General features: G+C 27.3%; 2 protein-coding genes and 1 long non-coding RNA gene across 6 annotated transcripts in view; 1 reads left to right on the top strand and 2 right to left on the bottom strand.

The window, feature by feature from the left end:
* Positions 1-149: 149 nt before the first annotated feature.
* On the bottom strand, positions 150-11087 carry LOC126833935 (signal transducer and activator of transcription 5B-like). Of its 2 annotated transcripts, none has more exons than XM_050565529.1 (14): positions 10745-11087; positions 8321-8516; positions 7955-8243; positions 7709-7873; positions 7521-7635; positions 7281-7426; positions 7090-7210; positions 6729-6964; positions 6471-6620; positions 5982-6106; positions 4257-4415; positions 2085-2282; positions 1349-1400; positions 150-1261 (listed from the first exon to the last, which is right to left on the bottom strand). In XM_050565529.1, exons 2-12 carry the CDS (start codon positions 8484-8486, stop codon positions 2140-2142), a joined length of 1815 nt encoding a protein of 604 aa, XP_050421486.1. In that variant the 5' UTR covers positions 8487-8516; positions 10745-11087; the 3' UTR covers positions 150-1261; positions 1349-1400; positions 2085-2139. The 2 variants fall into 2 exon arrangements, with proteins under 2 accessions (XP_050421486.1, XP_050421489.1); XM_050565532.1 differs by having other exon boundaries at positions 5985-6106.
* A 228-nt stretch (positions 11088-11315) lies between these two features.
* On the top strand, positions 11316-14039 carry LOC126833918 (uncharacterized). The gene is made up of 2 exons (XR_007685020.1): positions 11316-12080; positions 13799-14039. It is a non-coding gene; the product is annotated as an uncharacterized LOC126833918 (long non-coding RNA).
* LOC126833916 (uncharacterized) overlaps positions 12630-17313 on the bottom strand; it is an 8892-nt gene continuing 4208 nt past the window's right edge. The window contains exons 2-11 of one of the 3 annotated variants that reach the window (XM_050565502.1): positions 16924-17283; positions 16582-16665; positions 15143-15378; positions 15004-15083; positions 14077-14172; positions 13910-14011; positions 13735-13840; positions 13374-13444; positions 13239-13308; positions 12630-13151 (exon numbers count right to left, since the gene is read on the bottom strand). In XM_050565502.1, coding sequence (XP_050421459.1) covers positions 13070-13151; positions 13239-13308; positions 13374-13444; positions 13735-13840; positions 13910-14011; positions 14077-14172; positions 15004-15083; positions 15143-15378; positions 16582-16632 — 894 coding nt within the window. In that variant the 5' untranslated portion in view covers positions 16633-16665; positions 16924-17283 and the 3' untranslated portion in view covers positions 12630-13069. Of the gene's footprint in view, positions 13152-13238; positions 13309-13373; positions 13445-13734; positions 13841-13909; positions 14012-14076; positions 14173-15003; positions 15084-15142; positions 15379-16581; positions 16666-16923 lie in introns of all 3 variants that reach the window. The other 2 variants (XM_050565500.1, XM_050565501.1) reach the window with 2 other exon arrangements.

The following is a 17313-nucleotide window of genomic DNA, read 5'->3' as shown; positions in this document are numbered from 1 at the left end:
AAGAGAAATTTCATCACTGTATTCAGATTTATAAAACTACATAAATATAATTTTTTTTAAGGGGAATATTTTAAAATTTTGGATATTGATATTTTTATACAATCATTAAATATGAGTATCACAAAAAAAAAAAAAAGTTTCCATAAATGTTGTATTTAAATACATTTTTGTACTTGTCATCTTTGTTCATTGAACAATTTAAATAGAATGGAGCTTAAACAGCTTATTTTTCATATGTTTATAATTAATTACAGGAATAAGGTTTTATAGCTAATAAAGATTAAAGAAATTAATATTTAAAACCCTTAACCATAAAATAATACACTCTCTGCGTAAATGTATTTCAGCAACAATGTTGTCATCTTCAGCGCTAACGACAGATCCTTATAGCTATCTTAAAAATAATTAATACATTGCTGCATAATATAATATAAACAGTAAAACATTTAATTTAAAGAAACACACATTTAAAGACAATGTTATTTTTTGTATATTCACTGACTGATAGTTATTTAAAATTTAACAAACCATTTAAGGATTAAGCACAATTTTAAATAGAAGTGTATAAACTTTTTTTTAAAGAAAAACAAAATGTCAAAAATGACAGTTTCACATCCACTTAATCCTTATTTTAACATATTACCCGATTGACCCCATACGAGATAGGAGATCAAAAAATGGTTCTAGGTAACTATAACTACTTTATCAATTATTGGGCAGTTCAAATACTTGTGAGGTCACAAACGAGCAAATTTTCATGGCTACCTTGTGTCAAATCCTAACTTCAAGAGCAAAACATAATATGTTTCTAGTCACTTGGCCACCGCTCTGCTCTTTAATTAATTTTATATTTATTATAAATTGAGGTGAACAATTTGTAAATAATCATAATTATATAACAAAGAGGTGTGTTACCCTGTATAAAATAAAAAAGTACACAATAAAACATATCTATATATATATAGTGTGGTCGCAAACTGGGATGGGTACTTCGTCTACCCCTATAATGTTGTCCCTTAACCCTGAATTATTTAATATTTAATTCTCATATCCTTAAGTAAGTACATTATAAATATAAATATGTAATCACATTATGGAGAGTACATTGAATTAAATTAAATACCAGTGAATAAGTAAAAAAAGGCATGTATCGCAAAAACATTTTTAAAACTGATGTGAAGTGCACATTTACAGCATTGATTTCCAACTAGAGGTCTGCCAATGCATTCTTTTGAAAGTATCTTGAAGCCATGAACCACTTCTGAAAAAGTAAACCAACGATTTAATTAAGGAGATGCGTTACTAATGTTTCTTGTTAATAATCTAGTATTAAACTGTAATAAATTACCTTTGTCAATGGCGTTGTATTAAGTGGAAACTGCGTATTTTAGTAGATGTTGCTAAAACACAAAATAACAATGATATATTTTATAAAAACCAATGAATATTTTTACATGTGTAGAAGTGAATTCTACACCTATAAGACAATAAAAATGTTTATTCATTTATATTGTATCAAATGATAATAATGATATAATAATATAAAATAATAACTAGTTAGCTTTAACATAACAACTTTAGCTTCAACAAGGAGCTGAACAAATACTACAATACGTATCATTACATCAATACATTTTTAAAAATCCTTAAAAACTTTCAATTATTTCATGAGCGAATTTGTTTTATTATTATTTTAAGTTAATTTAATAATAGTCGAGTTAATAAAGTATTTTAAACCTAATATCCTATCAAATAGGCTAATTTTTTATATTTGAGACTCAATTTTTTTAAATTTTAGAGCCTTTTAAACTTTAAAATTTATCTATGGTGGTCCATATTTTTCTAAGTGGGTAACTTTAAATTTCTTTCTTACCATTGACCATTTGACCCTTTATTAACCGAAAACATTAGGTATGCCAAATTTTAACGAAGAAAATGCAAGAACTATTTATCACATCGCTTTATTAGACATAACTAGACATTAGAGATAGAAAATAATTTAATTTTAAAAAACAAATAAATACTGAGATATCACCTAAAGCTAATGAAATACAGTTTCATATAATATTAAATGTTTTTCTTACTTCTTTAATCATTTGTTGTTCACAAAATTTGTTGTCTACTGTAAGGACTAGGAGTTTACAAATAAGTATGAAACATGTGATTTGGTGAAGTATTAGGAAAACTGTTTATTCCTTGACCATTCGGTCCGCCCCATCCAGGTACATGGGTAACTAATAGTGGTTTAAGATATCCGTTTCTTGTAACAGGCATACTCAAGTCTAAATATTAAAATAAAAAATATTTATTAACTTAAATATATATTTTTTTTACATCATTTAAAACAAAAATACAAAATATTAAAAATTAATAAACCCTATTAATTAATCTAGAAAAAACTGTTAAGCAAACTTATGGTTAAATATATAGTATAAAATCTACTTGAACCCTAAACCATAAAAATTATACACTTCTTGCGTACACGTGTTACGACAACGATGTTGTCATCTTCAGCGCTAACAACAGACTGAGACCGATTACGGGCGAACATCTCCCTCTATACATATATACAAGGTCATTATACCGGGTGTGACGTCATACCGGAAATGATGACTCATTTGTCAACACATTTTATAAATTTTAATAAAATGTTTTGTAAATCCAACCAAACAATAGACTGATATCCTTCGACGTGGTAGCTTTATTCCCAAGTATTCCCATAGACATAACAATAGGTTTTTTAATAGATTGGTTAAATAATTAAAATATAGAAAAAGACAGGGTTAGTGAGTTAATAAATTTAACAAAATTATGTATGAGAAAATGTTTTTCAGTTTCAGAATAGGTTCTATGCACAAACTGAAGGCACAGCAATGGGTAATCCATTGTCACCTTTCTTGGCGGAAGTGTTTATGAGTAGGTTTGAAACAAATATTAAAAATAGTAATAATAATTTTCCGAAAGTTTGGTTTAGGTATGTTGATGACATTTTTGCTATAGTGGATAAAGACTTCAATATTGATCGTTTTCTTCAAAATATAAATTCTCATTATCCTTCTTAACCATTAACGTATGAAAAAGAAATCAATGGAAAGTTACCTTTCCTTGATTTACTAATTAAAAGAATGGACAATTATTTAGGTTTTGAGATTTATCGGAAGAAAACGCACACATTTAGGTACATACCGAAAAATTCGAATCACAGTTGGCAACACAAAATGGCAGCATTTAACAGTATGGTTTTAGATTAGTAAATATTCCTATGTTAAAAAATGATTTTGATAAAGAACTTAACTTAATAATTGAAATAGCTAAATTTAATGGGTATGATCCAAATATGATTTTTAGATTAGTCAATAAGCAAAAATGGTCAAGGGAAGTTAGAACAGCCAGTACGCTCAGTAGGAGGGGTAATGAAAAAATTATTAGATCGGGTATGGTTTATTTACTAGGTATTTCAAAGGGGTTAACAAACATTTTTAAAAATTACGGTGTAACTCTAGTCGCATCGAAAAGTACTAAATTAAAATCTTTGTTAGGTAGTACCAAAGATAAAATAGGGGAAGAAGAAAAATCCGGGATTTATAAAATACAATGTGAAGAGTGTGCTAAATGTTATGTAGGTCAAACAAAAAGAAATATTGGGGTTACGTTTAAAGAACACATAAGGAACATCAAAAACCAAGAAGTACACAAATCTCCTGTTGCAGAACATTTATTGGACACTAATCATAGTATCAAATCAGTAAAATTACTAAAAAATGTAAATAACTCTAAAGAACTTAATATTAGGGAAGCAATAGAAATGTTAAAAATAGGACAAATTTGTTAAACTGAGACTTAAGTCCATTACAAAACATTTTATTAAAATTTATAAAATGTGTTGACAAATGAGTCATCATTTCCGGTATGACGTCACACCCGGTATAATGACCTTGTATCTATGTATAGAGGGAGATGTTCGCCCGTAATCGGTCTCAGTCTGTTGTTAGCGCTGAAGATGACAACATCGTTGTCGTAACACGTGTACGCAAGAAGTGTATAATTTTTATGGTTTAGGGTTCAAGTAGATTTTATACTACCTATTAATTAATTTGTAAAAAATTCGCCAGGTTAGCATAGTCTTCCCGAAGGAAGTTAATGTTAAACCCCTTGCAAGCAGCTAAAAATACAATTTATGTGTAGTTTTATAATTCACAATTCTAGTAAAATGTTAATATTTAGTGCTTGAAAAAAACATCATCTCTAACACATACCTGGAGGCTGTGTATAGTATTTTCCAAATGCTTGATTTTTATCAATATCAGGATATAATTTGGTCAGATATGGCAAATCTAAAAGCCTGTCTGCCAAATTGCGTATTGATAAATCTTTAGCAGAAAATGGATGCAAACTATAAGCATCAGATTCATTAGCTGTAAAGAAAAAAAGAAAAATATCCCATCATCATTTAAAGTATATAGTATATAATTTATTATATTATATTATTAATAAATGATTAGTATAAATCTTATGGTAATTTTTTGATCTGCTAACTATTGATATTTTTAACACTCTTAAAATCACTTTTATCTTAAGCATAATTATTTTAAAACTAAAGTAGATTAAAAAATTAATCTAAAAAATAACGTTTTTATGCGCCTTAAAAAGTATAAAATAACTCCGGGGGTCTTGATAACAAAATAGGACAAGTGAACTAGAAAAACGTGGAACGCATCTTTCTACTTAGATATTTAAACCTAAGCTTTCATGCTAATGCATTAAGTTGTCTCTCATAATGCTGTCTCTCTAACCGAACGGATCAGAAAGTGATAGTATGACTTTTTATCGGAAATGAAATTTAATGGATTTCCGTGTCACTTGCCTTAAATTTCATTGCAAATTGAAAAGACTTAATTGCTATTCTCTCCAAAGTTTGTTTTATGTAGGTTGCTTCAATTTTTTTGTTAACTACCTACTTGCTTAACATTTAAAGTAATGTGGTGCTCAATTTTACATGACATGTCATTAAGAATTATTTTATTTAGAAGAGAAAAGATGATTGTGCATGAATTATGAGTTAAGATAGTTATTAATGAGAAGAGAATGTTATTATATATTCAGACGTGTGAAGTAGTAAACATGCGCCCCACGTTTTTCTAGTTCACCTGTCCTATTTGGTTATCAAGACCCCCGGAGTTATTTTATACTTTTTAAGGCGCATAAAAACGTTATTTTTTTAGATTAATTTTTTAATCTACTTTAGTTATTTTGTTCTTTTTCGTTTTCGTATGTACGTGTCTATATATTTAAATGTACAATGTTAACCATACATTAGAAAAGGCTGCATGGTCAGAAGGATTACTATAAGAATTAGTAATCAATTTAAAAGCTTATAATTTTAGATTTATTACTGTATATATTATCATAAAAGTTGAAATTAGGTTGTAATTACTATATAAAATATCATAAAAGTTGTATGAAAATGTAAAAAAGTATAATGATGGAAACGGGTTTGAACCTGGTACCGCTCTTATCTGAGCACCGTTCAAGCCCAAACGTACCACGCATAATTTTTGCTAGCTGTTGAGAAATAAGTCTTTTTGAATTGCAAGATTCCACATCACAGAAACAAGATTGTGAGTTCATAAAAACGTTATAAAAATAATAATAATACTAATAATTAAATAAAAGAAAAGAACAGACTTTCACAGTTAATGAATGGATGCAAAAATGTATGGTATAGATTTTGTATGTGTTTATCTAGATATAGCTAGGTTGTCACTTCGGAACTTAAAAAAATGTTGCTATTAAAAACAAAAATTGGCTCTGTGGTAAACACATAGAAATGTGACCATATCATCAGACATATATTGAGATAATATGTAAATATTAATCTACAATAAGCAAACAGAACTTGAACAAGTATAAACTTACAAATAGTTTAAAATAATATAAAATGCAAGTAATAAATTATATTAATAGATACAGCTAGAACTTACAACCTGCCCAGGCCACAGTTAATCCACCAAGTTCTGAATCAGAGAATCTTAACAAAAATGTACCAGTTGTATACTTGGTTAACATTTCTTCTGCATCACATTTTCCAATAAATCCCATAATTGCCCTTAAACAAACAAAACAATTTTACTATCTAACCTAACCTAAACATTTTACTTACCCTAAATAGTACAACACGGGTGAAACCACAACTACAGTTGAATCACTGATTGCAAAAACCACACTAGACAATAATAACTAATCATTGGAATTAAAAAAAATATATATATTAAATTAATAATGGTTCTGCACTAGTTTAGATCGTTCTTAGAAATTAGACATGAAAGTTTTTTAAAACAAGACCCTTGTAGGTACACAATTAAAAATTTACTTATGTGGTTTCTGCAATCAGCGATACAGATAAAAATGACTTTTTTTGAAAAGAGGCTAATATATATTTTTGTATCAGTTATTTTATAGTAAATAGTTACCCATCGGTCCAAGGTCCCTTAAGATGTTCTTTAGTTATCTTAATTACTGCATAAAACCACTCCCAAAATGTAAAACTTCTTTGGGGTAAAGGTTCTTTACAAAAAAATGACCAAGACAACAACATATTGTTAAAATCAATAGCTTTAATTCTGTAAAAAAAAACAAATAGCATAAATTATTGTAACTGAGTGAGAATCAATAGTCAGTAGAAAATAAGTAAAATTATCTATAACAAGAATGAATTAAACAAAATTTACCTAAAAGCTTTTTCAGCCAAAAATGTTAAGCTTTCATCGGAAAGGCCACGGCCAGTTGCAGCAAAAAATTTCATGTTTAACGCTTCTGCAACACTTCTCCATGGTACTTTGTCGGGGACACTAAAAGGAACTCGAGCAGGTTCAGCAAAAGCATTGTCCCATGTAACAGTAGCCCAAGCGTGAGGATCTTGATTACCATGTACAATGACCACAACAGGTAGAGATAAATTCCATACCTGTGATGAAAAAAAAAAACAATAAATATTTAATTTACATTTATTTAAAACTTAAATTCTTTTAATGCAATACATAATATTGTTTAATTTTTATAGACTCTTAATGTGATATTCCTTTTATTTACCTCAAATTGAAGTTCATTGCCAATATAGAACTTGGAAGAAAATAAGATTGAAAACTTTTCATCCATAACGGATTCTGTTCCTTTTTTCTCGGTACGCTTAATTTTCTTTAGCTGCATACTCCTATATGGAAATAATTATTAGCAGTGCATATATATTTTTTTTCAACAATTTTATAACAGTTTTTACTCACCGAAAATTGGTAGAAAGATGTCTCTGTACCGGTTGGTACTCCATTTTTCCTGAGCAATTAAGTATTTCACCACATGACTCTCCATCTGGTTTGTTTCTGCCAATTATTTGGTTTGCTTGTGTTTCGCTTACTATAGAAACTTTAACCTTAGACAAAAAAAAAAAAAAAAAATCAACACATTTTAAAAATAGTATTCATCAAATTTAGAGTATAAACAACAAGATAGTTTTCTTTACATACCACGGGAGAAGTCATGTGGATATTCAGTTTACCTCCAATCAGTAAACGTACTTCGGCCACAAATCTCGTATTAGTCTTTAGAACTTGTGGAGGTTGAGTTATTATAACGAACGTACTATACAACGATAATAATTATTATTAACATGCAAGTTTAATTTATTTATTAGTTTTCTCTCTCACAACTATACCTGGATACTAAAGATGCTAGATGTTGCGTGGTCAAGTCTAGAAGAGAATTTATAATCTCACATGACTGGGGTAATTCAAAATAACGACCCAAATTTACTCTGAAACGATCGGCTTCTTTAATTTGTGAGCGCGTTATCCATATCAAATCACACAACTTTTCACACCTTTAATATAAATAATAATAATAATAATATGTATAATTAGTATTTAAAATCACTTCAACTAATTTAATTATCAACAAATACCATATCTGTATGACGTCTATATCCTTGATGTATTTGTATCCGTTACCAGTTAACTGCTGTTCACGTTTCCACTGAATCAAAGCTTTATCGATTATATGACTTTGTACGGGACTGAGCAAATTTAAAGATTCGTTTAATTTATTAATGTAAATACAAAGAGCGTTGTTGAGACTCAATGACTGTGTTTTTAGTTGTCCTTCGTACAGCTCTTTTTCTTGTTTTAATTTACGTTCTATTTCTGGACCTTGAGGGATACTCATTCTTTGGTTTCTCATGTGTTGCAAGTGTTCTTTAAAATTGAAAAGCAAATGATTATTTCAAAATACTACAAACAAATTTTTATAAAAGAAAATCTTTGAAACATACGGGTACATTTGGCACATTCTGCATACAAAATATTAAAAGAATCAATTTCAGACTGAATGTTCATGCGGATTTCATTTGTATGTGTAATGTGATTGCTAATCAAATCCATTTGTTGCATTATTTCAACATTCTCCATTTCTTGAGATGATTTCGTATCAACCTCCATTAGTATAAATTTAGATATTAAAGTCAATTTCTGCAACAGAAATAATGAATGTTTGAATTAATAATTGTTATTTTGTACTAAAAAATGTATATTAATGTTTGTTTTTATTAGGATTTAGGGTAATATTTGTTAATGGATAAAGGTTACATAGTGTTTACAGTGTTGATAGTAATTTTTCCTAATATAGGTTTCCTAATAAATCTATCTCATTTAAAAAAATATCATCTTTCTCTACTTTGTTCATTCCAAATCTAGTATAAAATACATTTTTATATTGAAAATAAGTGGAAAGAAAAATGAAAGTCTTTTAAATACAGTTTACATAAGATCCAAATGTTTTTAGAAATACCTAAATCATCTTTTGCAGTCTGCTCTAGGATTAAAAAAAATAAAACATTTATATCCAATACAAAAAATAAATAAATATTTATAATAGACATTTTTTCATTAATTTATAAAAACAAATTATATTTTATTTTTAAAACAAGATAGCATAGTAGGTAGTTCATTTTAAATGAATAAATATTGATGTTCTATCAAATGTTAGCTGCAATCCTGTTTTATGAAACACAGTATATATATATATATATATATATATATATATATATATATAGTATATATATATATATATATATATATATATATAGTATATTATTATAACATGTTTAGTTCTTATCAGAATAATTTATCGTCACATAATTTGGAGCTTCCAGGAAATAATAATTTCATACGAACCTCATTATAATTGATGCAAAACATAAAGAAAAATAGAATGATTTGTGATTTGGTAATTCATTGCCATATTTAATCACAAACAGATGATCAAATATTATTACAAAAAAGTTTTTAAGTTGCTGTTGAGACTAATTACACTAGGCATTAGTTTTATTTTTTTTATTGTTATACAAGTATTTGAATTAAAAACACTAATTTATTAAATACATGGAGTCATAATATTTTTTTATTTTAATTTTACAAATATTAATAGAACACACATTATTTTTCATATTATAAATAATACAATGCTATGTATTAATTTGGAGTGAAATTGCTATAATGAAAACACTATAAAAGTGCCAGTATTTGATAAAAACTTCAGGCGACCACACAAATTAAAGTTTATCAGACATCAAAAATTGTACGAGTAATAATAACAAAGATTAAATATCATAATAGCCTTGAGATATGAAAGCCCAAACAGTTCAATCCCAATGATTTTCCAAAATTGTCACGCTCTGTTTGATGATACAAAATAATTACGCCGGCAAAATTAAATATGAACAAAAGGAGATTCTCATAAAATGTCAGGTATACACCCAAAATAAATAATACTAATTCGAAATAATGTTAAGTTTGATGACAGGGTCCTTCATGTATTCATTCTAAAAATGAATTCCTTATATAAACAAGAGAAAAAAAATAGATTTATTTATAAAACTGGTATACAACAAAAAAAGTTAAATTAAATATTAAAAATATCCTTCACAACAAATGTACATTTTTTACTTGAACAATGTCTTCAGAGAGCACTAACGATAATTGTTATTGAAATAAAAAGGATACGCTATAGTAAATCATATCATATTGTGGTGAAGTGGATTTATAATATTTGTTTAAACTATATATTCTAAAAGAGATTGCTTAGGTTTTCTAAGTTCTTTCAATCTAGAACAACTTGACTCCAATGTCTTGTATGTCTAATTAAAAAAAAAACATAAAGAAGTAGAAGAATTATACATTTTATAATTACAGCGTACATTATTAGTTTTGGAGATAATTTTAGCCATACATTTTTACCGGTTTGGTTAAAATGGAAGATGTATGGCAAATGCCTGTGCTGTGAAATTGGAAATCAAATATTATTGATATCATTCTTCAATTCTAACCAAACTGACGAGGTGATTATGAGTGTGATGGTGATGAATGATGATGGTACATGATGATTTTAGGTACATAATTTCAGTGGATTTTAAATCCATCAGAAAGTCATGAAAATATACAAATGGATAAAATTGTATATGAACAGTGATAGAGTAATGGGTATTTGTCCGGTTCAGTCAAAGCCATATAGGTAAAATTTTCACCAAAAACACTGTATAGTCCGGCTTGTATTTTATTGTTGAATGATTGATGAAGTTTTAAATGAGAAAACTAGTTCTGAACGAGTTTTCATTAACATTTAAGCATTTCATTAATATCCATATGCAATAAGATTGTACTATTTACATACTTATACATTTTAAATATTGAATCCATACTTTAATATCAATTCCAGTGTGTTGTGGCCATAATCCATATTATTAAAGTTGAGCGGCCTGCTGGCTGCTGTCTGTACACAAATTACTATGTTGTGCAACAGATGTCCAAATATCCCTGCTGGTTCTTGATAGTTCCCAACAAATACGTAGATACTACGATGAAGAAGACTGGAAAGTGTAAATGGTTGTCCATTACGACTTGCGCGGTCGCCAGTCTATACTCTATTCACTATTGTATACACTACACTTGTCTAAGGTCAGGGAAATAATTCCACCTGAAACTAAAAGTATGTACCTATACTATGATGTGATAATTATAACAAGATGGAGCGAGGAGAAAGAGGTGCGGTCTGTTAACGTACGCCCAGCATAGATTTAATGTCCCTGTAGCGCCATATATCAGAGAAAAAAAGAAACTAGAGTTTATGTTCATAATTAATATATATATATATATATATATATATATATATATATATATTAATATGCATTGGTAAAGAGATTACTAGAAGGCGCTACTGTAATACTCTCCGTGAAGCTGGTCGTAAACTATAATATTGGCTTTCATCATGATTGAAATACACAAGGTTATTGCACATTATTCTTCATTAAATATTCGATGATAAAAACAAATATGTCAGCGTAAAGGCTAGCCACGATGTAGAGAAAATCGTCTGTACATCGTGAGGCTAGCCCAGCAAAATTAAGTATACAAGACGTATACAGTCAAATATAATATAGTAGAATTGATATCCCCTAACGCTGCCATTTTATTTCTGAAGAAAACAATTCGGGACGATGTGCAATAACCTGTACATTTCAACCATCAACACTGTTGATACCTCCGCTTCGTGATACTTTTTTTTTAATCAGATAACGTTCGAATGTGTTATCACGCAGTAGTATAATTTCCAATTTCCATGCAGAAAACTTAAAATTGAAATTAAAAATTCCATAATAAAATTTGGATGTTGAATAATTATTTAAAAAGCTCTTTTATGAAGAGTTATCCTTAAAAAATAGTTTTATTCATAAATACTTTACACAGTTTTACTATTACTTTTAACCAAATAGTGTTTCATATCATTTTAATTTTTTTATTTTAAACTTATATAGAAGTCAAATAAATTTCACCATGGTTAGATTGATGAACAAGATATTCGACACAATGCATAAAGGCGTCGTTACAGTAGCTGTTGGCTTAACAATTATTTCCACGGGATTATTTGCTTATAGAACGTATGAAATCATTTTTGTTCCTGTAGAACAACGGCTCAAAGCAAAGCGAGAGATTGATGATTTATTACACAATGAAGAATTCTCAAAAGATAATTAATGGGTAATTTATCATTTAACTCAATGTGTATATTAATATATTATATGTTAATTTTAATTTAACGTTTCTCTAATCACTAATAGGTCTAACATTTTATATATATATATATATATATAATAAATATAATCTACCGTTTATACATCATCAAATAAAATTTCTTATTGTATAATAAATCTTAGTAATTCATTATTGTAAAAAATGTTTAAAAGTTTAAACAATAAGAAATCTTAAAAAAGTAATTCATTTTAATATAGTAAAGAATACTAATTGCTTTTATACAGATGTTATGTACCCATTTTATTCTAGAAAAAAGAAAAGAAATTAAATATTCAGTAATATAACTATTTTACTTAATTTATAGAACTGTTCAATATATTCATGATATTTGTTATGGTTTTAATAACAATAGATTCATAATGTTGCGTACGAGAAATCATTTTTTTAAATTCATATTTAGTAAGAAAGCATAATTTTTATGATACAAGTGTTATATAATTAACATTCATTAGCATAAAAAAATACTTCACTCAAAGTGTAATAAAAGACATATAGTATTATAATAACACAATATAACATTTATTCAAGTTATTATTTCTATAATATATTGCAATTTATAATGTTATGAAGGATTTTATCTAACACATTTCTGTGTTACAGACCTTACTTCACATACAATTTTGTTTATAAACAAGTCATTTATCAGTCTTTAGACAATTAAATTAAAATTTAAACAAAAATAGTAACAATAAAAAATATACACTATAATTAAAGATAGGAGGAAATAAAATATAAAGAATTTTTTTAAGACAAGTTTATAAAATATAGATATACATACACCCGTATCAAAGTCAAGTAATTAATTATTTGCAAAGTTTTAAACTAATTTTTAACTAAGAGTAAAACTAAGAGGAGTTGACTTAATTATAAATTGTACTGAGTGGAATGAAGGTTAGCGCTCACATTCTTCACTGTTTGTTTGAATGTTAACAAAGTTAAACAGACTGTTGTTGGATCAATTTGATCCGCTTTGATGGTGGTGAAGATGCTTCCAAATTAGATTGTTCTGTTTCAACTCTATGTCATTGTAAATAAAGATTTCAAATTAAAAAACTGTATATTTCATGAAATAAAAATGTAATCTTAATATATAATTTGACTTACAGTTCCGGCAGTGGGGGAGACCAAACACTTGGCATAGTTTCTTCGTCGTGCAATTCTGGTGCTTCTATTTCTAAAATTAAAATGACATTTTTTTTTTTAGCAATAGTTTTAAGTAGCAGTTTAAATTTAATATACCTCTTATAATACTTCCATCTATTCCATCGACTTCCTCAGTATTTTCATTTTCGTCTACACGAACATTCATTCTGACAAACATTAATATTTAATTTATTAATGTTTATATTTATTTATTTATTTATAATTAATTAATAATTTTTGAATACAAATTTTGTTTAGTAACATCATAGATTTTATATACTATAGATAGGCAACACCAATGCAACAACAACCAGCAACACTATTTTACTACATTTCTGTAATTTACCAGTGTTAAAAATATCATGAAATTAAAATAAGAAACGCCATATCTATATATGAGCATTGTCCTTCTATACTATACTTGACCTATGGTGCATAGATTATTTAATATCTTTACTCTGTAATATTATCATCTACCAATCTAAATGGTACTGCATTTTGATGTCTCCATTCGTTTCTAGGAGGTTGCTCGCCAGTGAACAAATGAAACTCCTGCACATCATCTGGAAAACATTAATTTGTATATTTAGTCATAACTAATAAGTTTGTTTAAAATAGCCTTAATTTCTTACCAGTTACATAATTATCCAATTTCATACAACTATCATATGATGGCGGTGGTGTTGTACCATTTTGAAAATTAGATGGTACATTATGATTTACACTATGATTTCCTTTATTAAATAAAACATTTTGTTTTTATTAAGTGTTTTAAAAGGTTTATTTTATTTTTGCTTACCTTTGTAAAAATAAATCCATAATAAAGATGATAAAAACATAACAATGATACTAATTATGCTTATATTTGACCAGTTGAAAGATGAACTGATTTTCTCTGTAAATGAAATTGAAAGCATATTAATATAATATGCAAATTATTTGATTAAGAAGTATCTTAAACAGGGTAGGCGTTATATTTTGTCAGTGACAATGATGTGTACACTTATGTCATATTATCAACCCCCATAACGGTGTATACTTTCTACATACAGTATGCAAAAAAATATACTTAAAGAATATTAATTGTAATTCTCAACATGATTAATTTTTTAGTGTTTCATATATGACCAAGTTAGTTTTGCTTTAACCAACAAATTTTCAATTATATTATACAAAAATATATTTATTTAGATAAAAATATATTATAAAAATAAAATTAAGACAGTTTTTAACACATTATCCTGTATGAAACTGACCAGAAACACTACAGAAAAAGTTTCATACATTTTTTTTTTTTTAAGAGGTCAAAAAAGTTATTAACATTTAACCGAAAAAAAACTATTTCATTAACAGATAGTATTTTTTTGATGAAGGGCCTAGAACTGATAAATTTTTTATTCAAAAAATTAAAAGGCATGCCTTACTGGAAAGAACACCTCTTTGAGTTATCAAATCTATCTAACCAATCTATTTTTTGTTTAAAAGAATATGAATTCTTAGTCCCCATTTAGCTTTATTTTTAAAAAATTTCATTATAAACAACATACTAGAAGGAAAATCAAGAGATTTCGAAAAGAAGTACAATGTTAAACCTTTATCAGATAGAGAAGGACAATAAAATAGAATATGAAGTTTACAAATACTTTTAAGAAGTTTACGATAAGAAGGAAATTGAAATTAGAAGAAAATTTGATATTGTATTTATGTACTAAAATATAAATCTTACCCGGTGATGGAAGTGAAGGTTCTACTTTTGTAATACAAAATTCACGAACTTCTCCGCCAAAGAAAACTTCTTCAAAGTACCTAATACATTTAATTATTTATTCATAACATAATTGTATCTTAATGTAATTCATATTTACCCATCTAGACATGAACCACAGTTATCTATATCTTTAGGGCATTCAATTGACAAATTAGGTTTTCTGAAGTATAAGCTGCAGTTAACACATTGAGAACATAAATTTATAGAGGTATCGCAGTACGTATTTTGATCAAGCCCATAGCAATCTGTATCTGTATGACACTCGGTATCAGTTTGATTTATTTTATCAAGTGCTCCTTCTGGAATTGATTTAGAAACATTTCCTTGCATTACCTATAAATAGTATAGTATGTAATAACCATATTAGCTAACAATGTTAAAATTTAAAAATAAAAACAGACTAATAGATAAAATAAAATGTATAATACTATTAGTAATAGAATTCGTGGCTACTTTTTTAGACTTTATAAGGGCTTATAATTTTAAGTTATGTAAAACTTAATTGTTTTTTGTCAGTTTAATGAAAAAATTGAAATTAAAAACATAAGGGTACAATTTAATTTCTGCAGCAGCGTCAACAGGGTTAATGATAAACATAGTAGATTATTTTAGATAATTCTTAAAAGTAGTCAGAGTTTAAAACTAAATCCTTAAATTGAGTGAACTGCGATAAATGTATATTTATACACCTGGTGGCTATTTGTGAGATATATCAAGGTATAAGGCTTTATACATAAAGAAGTTCACATTTTATAAATAATGACAGAAAAGGGAAGAAATATAATTTACAGAGGGATGGCAAAGCTTTAAAAAAATAGTTGCCCTATGTTATGTATAATGAACGGTTTTTATCAGGAGTAGAATGAAACGGTTAACTTTTATTAATAAGAGTTAAAGTTTAACTTTTACTTATACATATTGATGTAAATGAATTAAATGAATAAGTTTAATAAAAAAAGTATTATGCTTTTCATTTTTATTAAAATTTTTATTTCAATAAACAAATGATAATATTATACCAATTTAATATAAGTATAATCAAAATTCCATAATATAATTGCCAGTTTAATTTTTTGAACACAATCAATTTTATGAAAAAGCAACAAAATATTTAATAATAATATGTAAAACCATAATGAAAAAAATAAATGTTGCATTATATTTCTCTACAGATTACATTAAAATATTTTCCTGTATCACTGGAATTCATTAGTTTTTCACTCGTGTGAGTTGAAGTTTTTTAGTGCTGAGCAGTAAAATAGTAAGGATCTTGCATTATAATTGAATTTTTTTGTACATATAACTTTTATTTTGGAAGGAATAAAGTAAAAGTTACCTAAAACTTTTTTTAGCTAGAACTTTTGTTTAACAGTTTTAAAAAAAAAATTTTTAAGCTAGAACTTTTATTTAAAATAACTGTTAAAAAAAATTTTAAAAATGAGTTTTTTTCAAACAGTTAAAGTTGAACTTATTTTAAAAAAATAACTCCCTGGTTTTTATTCTTATAAAACAATATTTATAAAAATTATAACTTACTAGAATGAATACCATTAATATGCTGATTATTCCTGTGGTAATGTGTACCATATTGAAATTGATCTCTATGACTAATTTTATAAACTGAAAAAAATACATATATTAATTTAATTTTAATTAAAATTAACTTAAAAAGTATAAACAAAACGTTCTAGGTTAAATTGATATTTTTCTTCTAAATAAACACATTTTAATTTTTTTTTATAATTATTAAATCTCTTGAGTTTTCTCAATGGAGGGATTCTTCAATCAGGCCCAATTAACCCATAACATTTTTGTAAAAATCAATTTATAGATGATTTTTATGGAAAAAAAATGTACTAAAATAAATTGTACCTATACCTATTTCAGACCGCAGACGTTTTGTGTTATAATATGTTATGTTTTGGAATCTATTTACCATAGATATAAATGAAGTGTCTATATTTACTGGCGGTTAAACTAATGGTTAATTGACGGTGGCTCGAACGGAATACAGAAATATGAAGAGAAGACGACGGGACCGTAAGCGACTCACGACGTGTTTCTTTGCACTGGCCACTGACCAAACTGAATCTCACAGATGAGTCATGCTGCATGCAAGGAAACCCAAGGTCTCGGCAATGGACCTGTAGCGACATGTCTCGTTTAGCTACACACCACATGCACCTGCGAGAGCTGCGATTGGCCGTCTCGTTGGGGATTGAACGTCCTTATGCCATTCTACAAAACACATTATGGATAATTCTAGAT

Source organism: Adelges cooleyi, unplaced genomic scaffold, assembly GCF_023614345.1.
Source record: "Adelges cooleyi isolate 19-005CV unplaced genomic scaffold, UGA_ACOO_1.1 ACOO_flye_CR_arks_rails_tigmint_CR_PRNA_2, whole genome shotgun sequence".
In the NCBI taxonomy this organism is placed as follows: Eukaryota; Metazoa; Arthropoda; class Insecta; order Hemiptera; family Adelgidae; genus Adelges; species Adelges cooleyi.
This window is presented reverse-complemented; position numbering and strand designations above follow the sequence as displayed.